This window comes from Carassius gibelio, chromosome B1 (assembly GCF_023724105.1).
Source record: "Carassius gibelio isolate Cgi1373 ecotype wild population from Czech Republic chromosome B1, carGib1.2-hapl.c, whole genome shotgun sequence".
NCBI classification, from domain to species: domain Eukaryota; kingdom Metazoa; phylum Chordata; class Actinopteri; order Cypriniformes; family Cyprinidae; genus Carassius; species Carassius gibelio.
In genome coordinates this window covers 24189028-24203584 of record NC_068396.1, presented here as the reverse complement: position 1 = coordinate 24203584, position 14557 = coordinate 24189028, and the positions used below count along the sequence as shown (strand labels likewise).

Genomic DNA, 14557 nt, shown 5'->3' with positions numbered 1-14557 from the left:
TCTCTAGAGATACACATAATCTGAAGCAGTGGTTTTCTATGAGTGTATTTTTGCTGCGAAACAACTGAGCGTCTGTGACAGCGGAATTTGAAGTTGTAGAGAATAGCCATAAAAGTCTATCAGTAAATTTGAAGTCACGGACAAAAGTTGCAAACTTGTCAATCACTTTTGCATCATATTTCACACAGATATGTGGTGCAAAAGGGAGAGTATATATATAAGATAACTTTCTACAAGTGTGCAAATCTCATTGCAGGAATTCACATACTAATTTTACATTGGTACAAAATTTGTCCGTTGCTCCACATTTTTGATGCAGGTGTGTGAATGTGTTTTGCACCATATTCACTGCAGTAATAGTAGCAAAAACATGTGAGCATATGAGTTTCTTGATTGTGATTCATAGAATAGAATTTGTGCACCTGCAATGAAGGATTCAAGAAGTTGTGTTGTGTATGTGGGCGAGAGAAAAATATCTTCAAGTCTGCAACTTTTGTCTGACTTCAATTTTTTCTGATACACATGTGGCTATTTTCTACAACTACAAATTCTGCTGTCACAGACACTCGGTTGTTTTGCACCAAAAATACTTTCATAGTTTTCAATTTGTGGGTCGTGACCCTGAAATGGGCGGCAGATCTGGTCTGGTAGAGCTGCAGGCAGCAGGGGAAAGCAATGCTAAAAGGTCAATAATAAAATGCAACTAACCATGTAATTATGTGTTATTAGGATGTAAATATAGGCTCATCAACTTTTATGAGGGAGAAAACAATTTTTCCCATATCTTGTTATCTCATTGACATCAAAGGCCATGCGTGCTCCTCTTGGAAGCTAGTTAAGTTATCAACATAGACAGCTTGTGTGACAAGCCTTCAGCCTTAAAAACCATGAAAAAATACAAGATAAAGGAAAATATTATCCAGACTACATGAAATTCAGGTTCACTTGGTTTGTGCTGACCACAATGTGTTTCATGAGTCCACACTTGACATATAATAAATAGAGTAGAGGTTATGTGTATTTGGCGTGCTGTCTTAGGTGAGGGCTCTGAGCTCGAGATTTTGTACCCCCCAACCGCCACCCCCACGACAGGTTAGTACAGAAATAGTTGTAAGTGTGGAGAAGGGGTGGCGGAGGGATTCCGGAAAAACTGCCAAGGAACAGAGGCAAGTCTGCTGTGTATATATACACACCTTTAATTGTCACTGAAACACCAGGCTCTCTCTCCACCAAGCAACGATTCTAATCACCTGAACTCTGAACACCTGCACTCAATCAGCACACCCTCATCAGCCCCAGTATATAAACACACACCTCAGTTTAGTCTTTGTCTGTCCTCGATTTGGATACAGACTCTCTATCCCGTGATCTCCTGCATTCCAAAGAACGCGCTCCTGTGGACGATCTTTGCTGAACTCTACTATTATCTCCTGGTATTACTCCTGTGAAGAACTTATCTCTCTAATGCTGGGGTGTGTGCTTCCCAATCTATATTCACCATCCTACATAAGAATATTCCTGTTATATTGGCCCCCTGTACTCAGATTTCCTTTACCAGTTTATGCTGTAAGACAGATAATAAAGTACTGGATTTACTAATCTTCCCGTCCAGCTTGTGTATATATCCTGACACTTATCTTGCTAATTGCGTTTATTACTGATTGTGCACCTCATGATAATTAGGTTAACTATCTGAACGTGCTCCTCCAGAACTTTGCTAATAAAACATAATTTATGCAGTGAAGTTATTGGCTGCTGAGACATTTATAAATGAGCAATAATTAAAACATATTTATCAATGTTTCATTTCACTTCATTCTTGCTTATTAATGCATGCTAAACAATTTTAGAACTGTGCAAAATGAAGACCAAAAAGTGAAACCACATGAGAACAACTGATCTAAGGCCATGAGGCAATGTGACGTTTCTCATTACTCTCCACAAATTTCCTTGTGGGTTGAAAACTGATGCATGGATTCCAAGAGTAATTCAGTATGACTTTGCACATGACCTCTTTGTTTTCCTGCATAACGCCACCATGACCTATGCTCTAACCAACTCACCCTTCTGACCTCATAGCAGGAGTTCAATTCTTTACTTTAAGTTTTTACAACAAGTGACTTGCAGAAATGTAACTCAATAACACGACTTGACCATATGCTCGTCGGGCTTGAATTACACTGACTGGCCTGCTTTTATACAAACCACACAACAGCCTTTAAAATGATTTATATGTAGTTTTAAATTCATTTTTGCCCTACCTTTCAAGAAAAACGAATAGAAAAAGAGACATAGACCAACTCTGGGAAATTTAACTATGGAAAGGCCAATTTATGTCACTTTGTGAGGAAAATTATGAATGTTAATGACATTTTATGATGATTCCTGACACTTTCAATTCACTCTATTGTCACAGTTCACATGGCATTTATAGTCATATAACACTGGGTTTCATCACAGTTAAAAGGATCATAGCAATAAGAACAATTGTGGTGCAGGCTCGAAAATAGCTTAGAATTACTTTGAATGTCGAAATTAGACTCTTAGTAAAATTTTTAAACAAAGTACATTCATCATGCATTTAAAAGAGATATAATAGAAGACGATAAAAACCAGAGATGAGATCTCCAGCTGTAGTGTCTGTGGACTGAGTGGGGCATCTGGTGTTTGGATAAGACAGGATAACGTTCCTTTGACACAGAAGACAGCGAACAGGGATTTCGGAGTATGAGGGATGGGATAACCATTGTTAATTGATTACAGCAGGCTGGAAATTGCTATGCTAATCCATGTATCGCCTTTCACATTTGTCATCCTCTGACAAAAGCCTTTACAGGAGATTTAGGAAGAGGGAACTGGAAAATAACTTGACAATGCATATATAAGGCAGTGTACTCGAAGATAGTCTACTTAAAAGAGAATACAATTTCTGAAATTTTCAGACGTGGAATTACTATCGGATACACAAAAGATAAAAACAAAAGACCAATGACCTTCATAACTAATACATATTTATTTTATATCAGTTTTATGCCTGATTCATGCTAACCAACAGACCTGTGCTTCACACTTATATCTGTAGTCAATCTAAAGTTCTTATTTTGCCTAGTGGTCTGAATAAAATAAAAAATAAAATAATAAAATAATACCAATTTTTTTACATTTATATTTAAGAAATTTGAAATCATTTGAAAATGGATTAAAAAATAAACGTGTAAAATAAATATGCTTAGTATTTAGATGACAAAGAATTTTTCACAAATAAATAAATATTTAATAAAAATATAATTAAAAAGTAATACACAGTAACCGACAGCACACAGAGAAAAATTACCTAAATTTGACAGTGGGCAAATGCATAAAGCGCAGCATACTTTGAAATCACAAGTTTAAAGTTTAAAGCATTCAGTTACCATGGACCGACCGTCACACAGAGAACATGTGATCATACTGGATAAAAATGCACACTTCACAAGATCTCACAGCTGGATTCAACTAAGTTTGCAAGGTTTGTGAAATAAAATGTTCATTAGTCATTCAAAGATGTGTTTAAATGATTTGCATATTTGCTTAATGCTGACGGCAAACACGAAAGTATTATAATGTTTGCCTTTCTATTAGTAATAATATAAAAGCAATCTTTATAATAATTTTGTATACATGAATTCCTTTGTTAAACCATTCTATCTGCTTATTAGACAGACTTCTATCCATATTAGACAGAACTGTTTACAACGACAGTAAACAAGAGGGAGAATGTGTATACAGTAGGGTTGGGTATCGTTTGAATTCTATCGATTCCAATTCCTATTCCGATTCTGCTTATCGATTCCGATTCGTATTGATTCCTAGTTTCGATTCCATTAAGATAAAAAAATCCAATATAAAATGCTTTGTCTTTTTACAAAGCATTCTGTTGCAGCTGAGTAACATGAGCAAAATAATGATGACTTATAGAACCAGGCCTAAATTATGCTAACATTTAGGTTTTGACTTCACATCACAATGGAAGTAGAAAGAGAAAGAACAAATGAATAAAAACCATAACCTCTATGTGAAGGAAAATGCAAATAGGGTTATTTGCAAATAAATGCAAATAGGGTTATTCTCAAGGAGCCCATATTTTTCAATGCTGCCTGCAGTGTGTTCTTCAGTGAACATTTGCAAGTTATACAAGTGACAAAGGACAAAGTGTCAGTACTGAATGATCCTAAGCACTTAAATAAGCCTGTGCTGAGTGGCATTTCACAGGTGCTGTGTGTTTTGTCTGCGTGGACTGACTGTTCCCTGTTCCTAAACTGGTGTTGAAGATCACAGATAAAATAACCAAACATCTAAAGGCTCTTGACAACTGGCTGGGCTTGGCAGGATGATGTGTGATTGTACTCGGAACATGATTCGCTATGAGTCATCAGGCTTTCACACTTTTTTTTTAAATTACAGTAACTCCTATTGATGTTATATTGATTGATGATGCTTTACTTTAATGATAATTTGATGCCTGGTTTTGTTCTGAAGCAATAAATCACTGCTCTTTAAAACAGCTTACCAAAGACAAAGACAAAGACAACAAAACAAGGTAAAATGTTCATTGGGCACTTTCTCAGTTTACTGTCTTTTGCCTGAGGAAAGATTTATTTAAGGCTTTAATTACTTTTCCTCGTCATGACAGGCATATATCTATAATAAATGAGATTTTGTAATCAAGTGCAATAAGCACTTCCTTCTCTCGTGTGTTGGCGAAAGTCGTAAAGTCTATCTTTAGCTTTTGAACCTCTAAAGGCGTGACATGGGAGCTGACCTATGAGTCAAAAGTGCTTTGAGATTCCTGTGTGCGGCTGATGAGCACTTTGCTGATTATCTCCACATAGAGAGTAGCTTGAAAATAGGGCCTTTTTGATATGTTCAAAAATAAAATAATGTTCAGAACAGAGTATGTTGCAAGATGCGTTATTTTGCCTAGAGCAAGAAGCGAGGTTTCGGAATGTCAAGAGATTAGTGTTCTCTCTCATTTCAAGATAAATACATTACCACTCCATCTTTAGGAGAACTTGTATGTTAACAGCCTAAGAAATTCACCATGCATTAAACAGTACTAATAGACTACTGTAAGACTTAGTAATATGAAAAATAAAAATAACATTAAAACAATGACAGCGTAATGGGAGAAGAAGAAGTTGTTGTCTCTTCACTCAACATACAGTACATACGTTGGTCTTTAGAAGCAGGCTCACCAGTTGCCTGATTTGCATTTATATTTGAAATTCTCAGACTCTGAATGTGGAGATCTTGAGTTATTTTAATCAGTTAAGGACCGGCAGGTGTCTCAAGAGGCTTCTCATGTTTCCCTATTCCCCACTTTAACAGTATCATCAAATAATGATGAGAGTAAAGACAGTAGAGTGAGGTAATTGACTGTACGAAAGCTAGAGTCATGATCGTTTAGACTGAATTGCCTGTTTAGCACAATTTGTTTGCAATTACAATGTGGAATGTGGAAGCATATGCTCAGACGTGCTTTGCATTTCACCATAAGGTTCATGACAATGTCAATAATGGCTTAAAGGTACAGTCAGTAATTGCTGAAACAATGCCACCTGAGCCCTGGGAACCAATCGTTCATGCTCGTAAACACAGAAACGCAGTCTTCATTGAAGCATTTTGGAAGTCAGTCACTGGAGCAATTTACTATACCTAACAGCCTGTCTTTTAAACAAATTCTGAATTTTTCTTTTAATGAAATTTATGTCAAACATCCACTAAAAAACGTCAAATGATAACTTATTCCAGTGCAGGTAAATTAGAAGGACGCATTTAAGGACAGGGTTTTGCAATTTTCTCCAGCGGCTAATGCAGTCTACTGATTTTTGTCTTTTTTACATTTCTTCAGCCAGCGTCTATTGCCTCAAACAAATCAATGGACTTGTTCAGGAACACATGTTGTGAAGAGTTTGTATTTCCCCTCTATTCCAGCACATTTTCATCCATTTACTTGTGCTGATGTTTTTCATTATTTTCATCCAAACTTTACCATTGTGCCTGTCGGGGAGCTAGATGTTTTGTTTATTTGAACTCTAAAAGTCAGTCTGTATCATGTAAACAGTTGTTAAGTAAGCTCCATGTCTTACTTGGAACACGGCACCTTTTTAACCAAAGCTGCTACACGCAGACATGCAACAATGTGTGCTTTCAAGCGTAACTGAACGAGTGTGTGTTTTAAGAGTGTTTATCTGAAAAGATGCGCCACTATAGTACGGATTTACAAGCATCTGTGAGTGTCAGAGAGCCTATTGAATGTGTGTGGTCCAGTGTGGACTTCCTCGGGATATAAACAGACATTTTAGCTCTCTTGCTAATATCTACAGAAATCTACATAATGCTTTGTCCTCCGTGAGTGGAGGACCGCCAAGTTATTTTCGGGGATATGGTGTGACCACTGAGATGAGAGAGAGATGAACAAAAACAAATAGCAGAGCGTACGCTGGAAAAGAGACAGAAAGCAAAAATATGTGGCTGAACAACAATGGACATAACATCAAAAATCTTGCTGTGGTTGACATGACAAAAAGTTAAAGAGCAAGATGGCCACTTAGAAATAGTGAGTTGTGTGGAAAAATGGGAAACAGAGGGAAAGACCATAAAGGAAGTGTAGCTGTTGGATATTCCTGTTTTGGGACCACTGTGTCCATTTGAAGGGCCATGAAGTGAAACTCCAGGGCGGAGGTGCTGAAGCAGGTGTGTTATTCCTGGATCTCTCAGCACTGTGTTTGCACTGGCGCTCATAAAATATAAACTCAAAAGCAAGACACTCATCAGTACTCACATGCCTGTAGACCTTAGTCGGGGTATGTGTCATATTTAATTTAATGCAAGTGAATACAAAGCTGTGAGTTTGAAGTACAGTCTGTTTAATGTCTATTATTTTTTAATGTATTTTTGTCTCACAATACCAATATTTTAGTAGTCTACAGTATTCCATTAAAAGTGAAATTACACAACTCTCAATATTACTTTCAACACCACAGCAAAACGTATTAACATTATTAATTAAAATAATTAAGTAAATGCCATTTTATATAAATAAGCATAGAACACATTTTCCATGTTTCCATTATTCAAGTAAACATATATTACAATAGTTATGAATAAACAAACATAATAAATATAAATACACAGTACTTGTCGATATGGTTGCAAGATTAATATTAATACCATTATTTAAATCCAATATGTTGCATGTTTATTTTAAGGCAAACAGACTGTATTTACATGAATACCTTTTTGAAATGGACATTTTCATTGAATTTGAATTTGACCATTCATGCGTGAAGCTGTATAACACTCCATCTGTACTGTAGTAAAATACTGTCGAAAGGTACTGTTGCATTTACTTTCCATTTATATTTACATTTACTGTCACATTTATTTCACATTTATTTCAATATGAACTTGGAGCCATTTACATCCCTAGGACATTTTCAGAATGACAATTTTCAGATTTTGTTGGCTTGATACTCAGGTACCATTAGCCACTGAGCAGACTGTACATATATCCCTCAAAGCCTCACTCTCATTTACATCAAATTGAATATTCCGTCTATCCAGACTAAGGTTTATAGCTTTCAGGCTGTGGAGGGGAAGTGAGGCTGTCCCTTTTTCTCTTGACTGCCTTTTATCAAGTATTTTTAAAGAAAGGCAGTAAGACATTTAGCATAATGACAACATCACTTACCAAAAGTTTCTCGAAGGACCCTCATTTCTCTATCTGCACTCACCCCCACTCTGTCTGTCTCGGTGCTTATATCACGCAGGATGAATGAAAGGAGTGCGAGGTGGTAACATCGCTTAATGGGGGAGGCTTAGTCATTATATATACAGTGTCACTAGAAAGAGTAGATCAAAACCAGAGAGAGGCCATTACGGTGCTAACGTGCAAACCCCTGAAACAAAGCGTTCCCTTCTGCTAGTGTTTAAAGACCCCTCAGAGTCTCCACCGAGCTTACAGCCTCACTGATTTATGGGAGGAAAACAACCAAGCCGTATCCTCCCCTAAGCTTGGCAAGGCCTCAGTCACTCGCACTCTGGGATGTTAGCAGAGTCAGCAGAAGCCCTTTTTGACGCAGCCATATTATAAACCGTTTTGTGAGACTGATGATAAACAGAAACCTCATTTTGACTGATGCTGGTCAAAAAATCCTCTATGAATGATGAATGTAAATTATATGTTGAGGCTTATTAGTATGTCTATTATTAAAAACTGCAGTGCTTCGAGGGAGAGAGAGGGAGAGAGAGATATAAAGGTCACGAGTCCTGCTGTGTGAGGAATGTCAAAAAAAGGACCTTTCCATTACACAGGTCACACTTTTGGATGTAACTGCACTGGTGTGTGCGATTGCGTAACTGACCTACTCTCCAGCGGCACATTGCTGCCCAGGACCCAGCTGTCCTGCAGCGGCACTGACTCGGGTGTGGTTTGCAGTTCGGCGGGGAGGGCGGCCGGAGGGGCCGGGCTCACGTTCCTGCGGCTGCTCAGAGAGTTGTGGTTCAGCGCCGTCACCGACGGCTGCTGCTTGTGCGGGGGCGGCACCGGTGGCAGCGTGGACGGGCCCTGCTGGTGCTGATTGGATGGTTGCTCTGTGGAAAGAATCAAACGGAACTGGGTGAACCAATGGCAAGTAACGCTGTGCAGATGTAAACAGTTGTCCTTGGTAATTAATCGTGTCAGTTTATGCAAATGTGTCTGGATGAATGTGCTTTTGCCAAAGAACATCTGGGACGTATTACAGTAGGGTGATGATGACTAACTATTTGGTACCCACCCCCACCAGCTGTCGAACAGAGTATATGATGACAACGACACATATGCACGCACACGTACACATATGATTGAGACGATTAGACATCCGCTTTCACATGTGCCAGGGACACTTATCTGTCATAATTGCAGTAAATCCACCCTTGGGTTTGTTTGGGATCGCACCACGTTAACAAGAAGTGTATGAAGCAGCAGCGTTTGGCTACTGGGGCTTCATTGCCAGTCACATTATTGATATTTCAGTGAAATTTCATAGGCAAGGAGGTTCATTGTTTATTGTCAATAATGTAGCCATGTAGGAAGCACAGCTCACATAGAAGTCAAGCCAAGCTTTCTGCATGAGCAACTTGAACATGTCCAAAATCTACATGTGGAATTTTCTCGCGAGTGCACAGATTTCTACTGAAATTACTAACTTTAAATAGGTTGCCAGGAAACTGCCTTCAATTTAAAAGACTAGTTGTGATCTTTCATGTGTCCTAATGTTTCTGTAAAGGAAGTGGCATAGACAAAGCTAGTGAAACAGTGTATGCTAACTCCTTATAGACCTTTTTCTTGGCATCTTTCTGTCCTTCCCTCTCCTTAAGGCTTCACACAGTAATCAGAGCCTTAACAACACCTTTGCAAGCTCCTTAACACACAAACTTCTCTGGTCATAGCACAGAGGTGAGAAAAAGGGGAGGTTTTAAGGACCGATTAAGCTGTGTACTTAGCATTAGCCTACAACTTACTACGTCGATTTTGAATCGGGGATCTTAAGCAGCATTTGTCACATTGTAAGGGATAATGTCCTTCTTTAAACCTCCAGTGAGTCAAATCTAGAATGAGAAATTGAAAGAGAGTGCAAGAGATTACGTGCTGTAACTTGAAGCCAAAAAATCCTTTTTCCTTGAACACAGATAAGATGAAACACAATGATATGTATGCGAAGCAGCCTTTCCAGAAAGACAAAACCATTGCTTAACTTACTGCGCTCTGCTGTGTTACCCATATAGCTGTCTTTGATGGCAGAATGATACAGCAGGGTTGCTGTAAGAGCTAAGCAGAATGACAAACAGTGAGTAAGTGAGTGTGCAGGGCAGTTGAGAAGCTTCTGACAGATTTGGAGTCTCCTCTGGTGTGACAGGACTATTTTGTGGCATCTTTGACCTTATCTAGAGCTTCTTGTATGTGTCCGTTTCATTTTCTCTAATCTCCGGTTCCTCTCTTTGAAACATCTACAGGCTTGAAGATGCTTATGCTCGCAAATTATAATACAATAGGTTATACGAATAATATATGAAAAGGACTCTAGCTTTTCTTTCTCTCTCAGTCGTAGAATGCATGGCAAATGGTAACAGAATCTATGAGAGTAAAAAAAAATGTGCACAGAAAAATCCAAATTAAATGCTTTGCCCCGTGATGATACATTGATGTGTAAAGACATAAAACGATTGGTCTGTGCAAGAAACTGAACAGTATTTATATGTTGTTTTTTTTACCTCTGATTCACGCAATGTCTGAACTGTTATAACTCTTGTGAATGTGCTTATAAGTGGTGAACACGCTTCACAGCAGCAAGCAGGTGAGGCATTCTTCTTCTTGCATTATGGTGGATTGCTGACTTATAAGTGCATTAAAACATCATATGTAAACTATACAGGAAATTTGACAAAAGTTTGAAAAACCTTGCTGTAGATTGTTCAAGGTTGCCAAGCAACATTGGAACTTGGCACATCATTATAAAATTCAACAGATGTACGGTCACAGGTGTGCAAGTATGCATAGACTTTCCAGTGGCTTCAGATGTACCTAGACAGATTCACAAGGATGAAATTCCTGCAAAAATAAGACTATTGTGATACCGTGATATATATGATTTTTGTCAAACAGCGCATCCCTAATGATGATGTGATTCTAGCCCGGCGGTTCAGGTGTGTGTGGATGATCATGAATCAAAGAGGATGTTCTGACCACCCCCGCAGTATACTGGGATACAGTGTATTCTCTTTGAGTAAAAATGTGATGTGCTGAGAGAATGCAGGACAGTAAGAAAGGTTTGCTGAGAAGCTGAAAGAAGAAGACAGGTGTGGTGTGGATTGCTTAAGGCAACACACAGGTACATGAGTGCAAATCTGTTGGGAATCACAACACATCTAGCTTCTAGCTTTTGTCTGAACACATGTTCTGTATCTCCCATAAAAGTCATCCACACAAACACAAAACCTCAGGATGGGCTGTAACCCCAAAAAAGGATTGATCTATTTTTTGACCAAAACAAAGCAAGTACCTGAAACCCAGAGGCAATGAAAATGCACAGACAGCTTTCAGATTGGATTCTCATAACGTCCTCGGGGGAGTGCTTGCGTGCATTTCCGTAGTCTAGGTGTACACGTTCCATTGGGTCCTATCTACTTTGCAGCTGCCGGCTTCAAAGAACACAACAACAAAATCAAAAAACAATGGAGGGAGAGGAAAGAGGGACAGTTGAGCCTGTTAAAATTCAATTTCCAGCCACCTCTGCAACCGATGGCGCATGATACCACTCACTCCCATGATAATGAAACTGTCAGACATACAATCGTTGTGGAAAAGGTGCTCTTCTGGACTCAATTCGCTTTTGGCCCCAAAAGTAAACACAACTCTATATGCTTCCTGTGTCATTAGGCCTGGGGAATATACATTTTCAATAATAGGTGAAAGATTTTTAGCCCAAAGAACTCACAATGTGGTTCACAGGGGGTGGGGGGTAGGGGGGTGTACAATAGATGTACAATAGGTTTGTTTCATACTTACATATTGAACACGGGTATAATGCTGTATTGGTTAAGCAGTATAGGTCAGAAAAAAAAAAAAACGTGTCTTATTTTGCAGAAAACAACAACAAAGCACTTAAGAACTGCACAAAATATTAAGAACTGTTTTCAGAGAATAAAGGTGACATGTCCTGTTATTGAGAGTTGACGTAAAAAAAACACAGTGGGCAAAATATGTGACAGAATTATGTTTTTTTTATCTTCATTTGAGATTTTTGTCTCATCTTTTATATACAGTTTTTACTACATTAATTATAATGAAAATATTATCACGCAACACTGACAAATTGTTTTCGAGCATAAATCTACCAAAATTATAGTCTCGCTTTATAGCAAGAAAATAAACAGACAATGGGATAAGAAAAATAAACTCCAGTAAATTGATCTTGTTTAAGGAATGTTTATATATATTTACTGGAAAACAAGACTGATTAAGAAAATTGGGGTTTGCAGTACAGAACCAGAATTTATAAAGTAAAATAAACGTTTTCACAGCTTCATTTTAATCTTAGAAGTCAGAGTTAAGACCTGAAGCCACATGATACAACAGCAGATATCAAATTTTATTTTATAGTCTCTGGCTGTTTCTCGCCTGGCCAGCAGAAGTTGAATGAAATAAAGAGAGAGTAAATGAAGTGTGGGAGGAGACGATCAAGAGTGCTGATCCGACACACTCAGCATTTTCAGCAATTGCTCACCTTATCTCCATTTAATATCAGGGAGAAAGGTACATAATGTATTTAGTTTTACAGCACACTTACACACACACACACACACACGCTGGGCGACAACTTTATAGCTGTTCTCTGAGACAGCTCTCCAATACGTCTCAATTTCGCTGCCATATGTTTGCAACACAGGTGCCATTCCACTGCGTAGATGGACATTTGTCACGCAGCAGGCTCTATTAGCCCCATCGTGTCTGTCGCTCTCCAGGGACTCGGCATAGAGACCCTTTACATGCCCAGTAACACTGTCTTAAGCCTGCTCTCTGACCTCCAGGCCTGACCCCTCTCAAAAGCCCATCCACGCCTCTGGTGATGGCAGAAGGGAAGTGTAACCCAGCTCCTGTCCCTCTCTTCTGGCTGGGAAAATGTAGTAGTTGGCAAGAAGGCCTGGAATGTCAGTCCCAGACGATGGATGGGACAGATGCAGGTTTTATGGCACCGAAATGCGATCGCTGACGGACGACCCTGCCTGCTGTAACTCATGGGACGTGACCCGTCATGCTCATGTGCAGCAAAAATATTTTAAGAGCCCTTTTGATTAGGATTTCATGGGCAGATTTGAAATTACAGCCAGTGCAATTTATCTCTTAATGGGGCTGAGTGATAGCTATTCAAAAAAAATAAAAAATATTGAAATTGATGCTTATCTGTACCAGCACATCTCGGGCCCGAGCTTGAATTTCAGAAATGGTTCATCAGCAGACATCTGACCTGCAGTGGATGCGTATGAGCGGGATACAGTGTGTGCAAGGAAACGGAAACACTAATGCCCTGACACCCAGAGTGTCAGTGCTTATATCCACGCTGTCAAACTCTAGATTACCTCACATGTCCTTCACCCACACCTGTCAGAAAGCTGGGAGCACTCGGAGAGGCCTGTCATATCGAACATCCACCCCACTTCTTGTCTTACCTCAATGCTCATTTTGTAAACCTTTCCTCCTGAAAGAGGCTTTACAACGGAAAGGCCTGAGTCGCTCAATGGGGAGCGTCCATCAACGTCCATCAATGTCTCTTTGCTGCGTCCGCTCACAATGGCGGAGTTGGGCGAAGGGGGCGCAATGTAGTCAGACAAGAGTTGCATTTTGTGGGGAGAAAGAGAAGTGAATGGCTTAATGTGGTCTAACAGAGCTGTGAGAGGCAGAAAGCCAAAAAAGGACTGATTTTTTGAGGCAGACTGGTGGTACTTCCATTCATGAGGCTAATGAGACTTGTTTATTTATGGGTGAGGGGAAGAGAGAGGTTTGGTTCTTTTAGCTACGATGCAGGATTGCAAACAGAGGAAAGGACGAGGTTGTGTTTCCCCAGATTCTGTGATTAAAGAGAGTGGTATCATCTCTGATATCTAGAGCACAACTGGGCCGAGGCTAAACTCACTGTAGATGAAGCTGGCCACCAGCTCCACTGCCCTAGATTACAAAACAAGCGCTTGACTTAAAGGATTAGTTCAGCCCAACATGAAAATTCAGTCATTTACAAACCATCATGTTGTTCCCAACCCATTTATTCTTTCTTTCTTTTGTGGAGAACAAATTATAAATATACCAGTGCTGTCAAACGATTAATTGCATCCAAAATAAAAGTTTTTGTTTATATAAAATATCTGTGTGTACTGTGTATATTTATTATGTATAATATAAAAATACACAATATAACAATGAAAACATATTTAATTTAAAAAATATAAAAAAAATATATATATATATATTTAAAAAAAGTCTCATGTGCTATATTAAAACTCTTTTAATGTCATTCAATGCTTTATGTGATAAAAGACCAAAATACACAGTTCAGAGTCATTATTCACTAACAATCAATCAGACCAGTATTGTGAACTTTTACATTTAACTCATTAAAAGTCCCTTTCAGGACATCATTAGTTGTCCCATGACTTAAATTTAGGTCTGTTCCTCTCATAAATATAATGTATGGTTTCTGTAGAGAGTACATAAGTCACATTGACTATGGGTTTGTAAACACATGAGTGAATAAATTATGACTGAATTTCTAGTGAACTATTCCTTAAACAAACATATGTCATAAGAGGGAGTGATTTTGAAGTTTTGAAGCTCCTGGACGGGCAGAGTTTTGCATTTTCATGGACTTTTGATGGAGAGATTTGAAGAAATGAAGACTGAGACGTCACGTCAAATGTGTTTCGAGTTGTTCTCGCTCATTCCCTCTGGAGGAAGCCTGAGAACATCACTTTTTTAGAAATG

General features: G+C 38.7%; 2 protein-coding genes across 13 annotated transcripts in view; one reads left to right on the top strand and one right to left on the bottom strand.

Annotated features, from left to right (window-relative positions):
• Window positions 1-14557, top strand: part of tmem134 (transmembrane protein 134) — a 790957-nt gene that overhangs the window by 150689 nt on the left and 625711 nt on the right. The window lies entirely within an intron of this gene.
• The window catches only part of tenm3 (teneurin transmembrane protein 3), a 269413-nt gene that overhangs the window by 101466 nt on the left and 153390 nt on the right, over window positions 1-14557 (bottom strand). For all 6 annotated transcript variants that reach the window (XM_052545489.1, XM_052545491.1, XM_052545490.1 and 3 more), the window contains one exon: window positions 8406-8634. In XM_052545489.1, the coding sequence (XP_052401449.1) occupies window positions 8406-8634 (229 nt within the window). The remainder of the gene's footprint in view (window positions 1-8405; window positions 8635-14557) is intronic.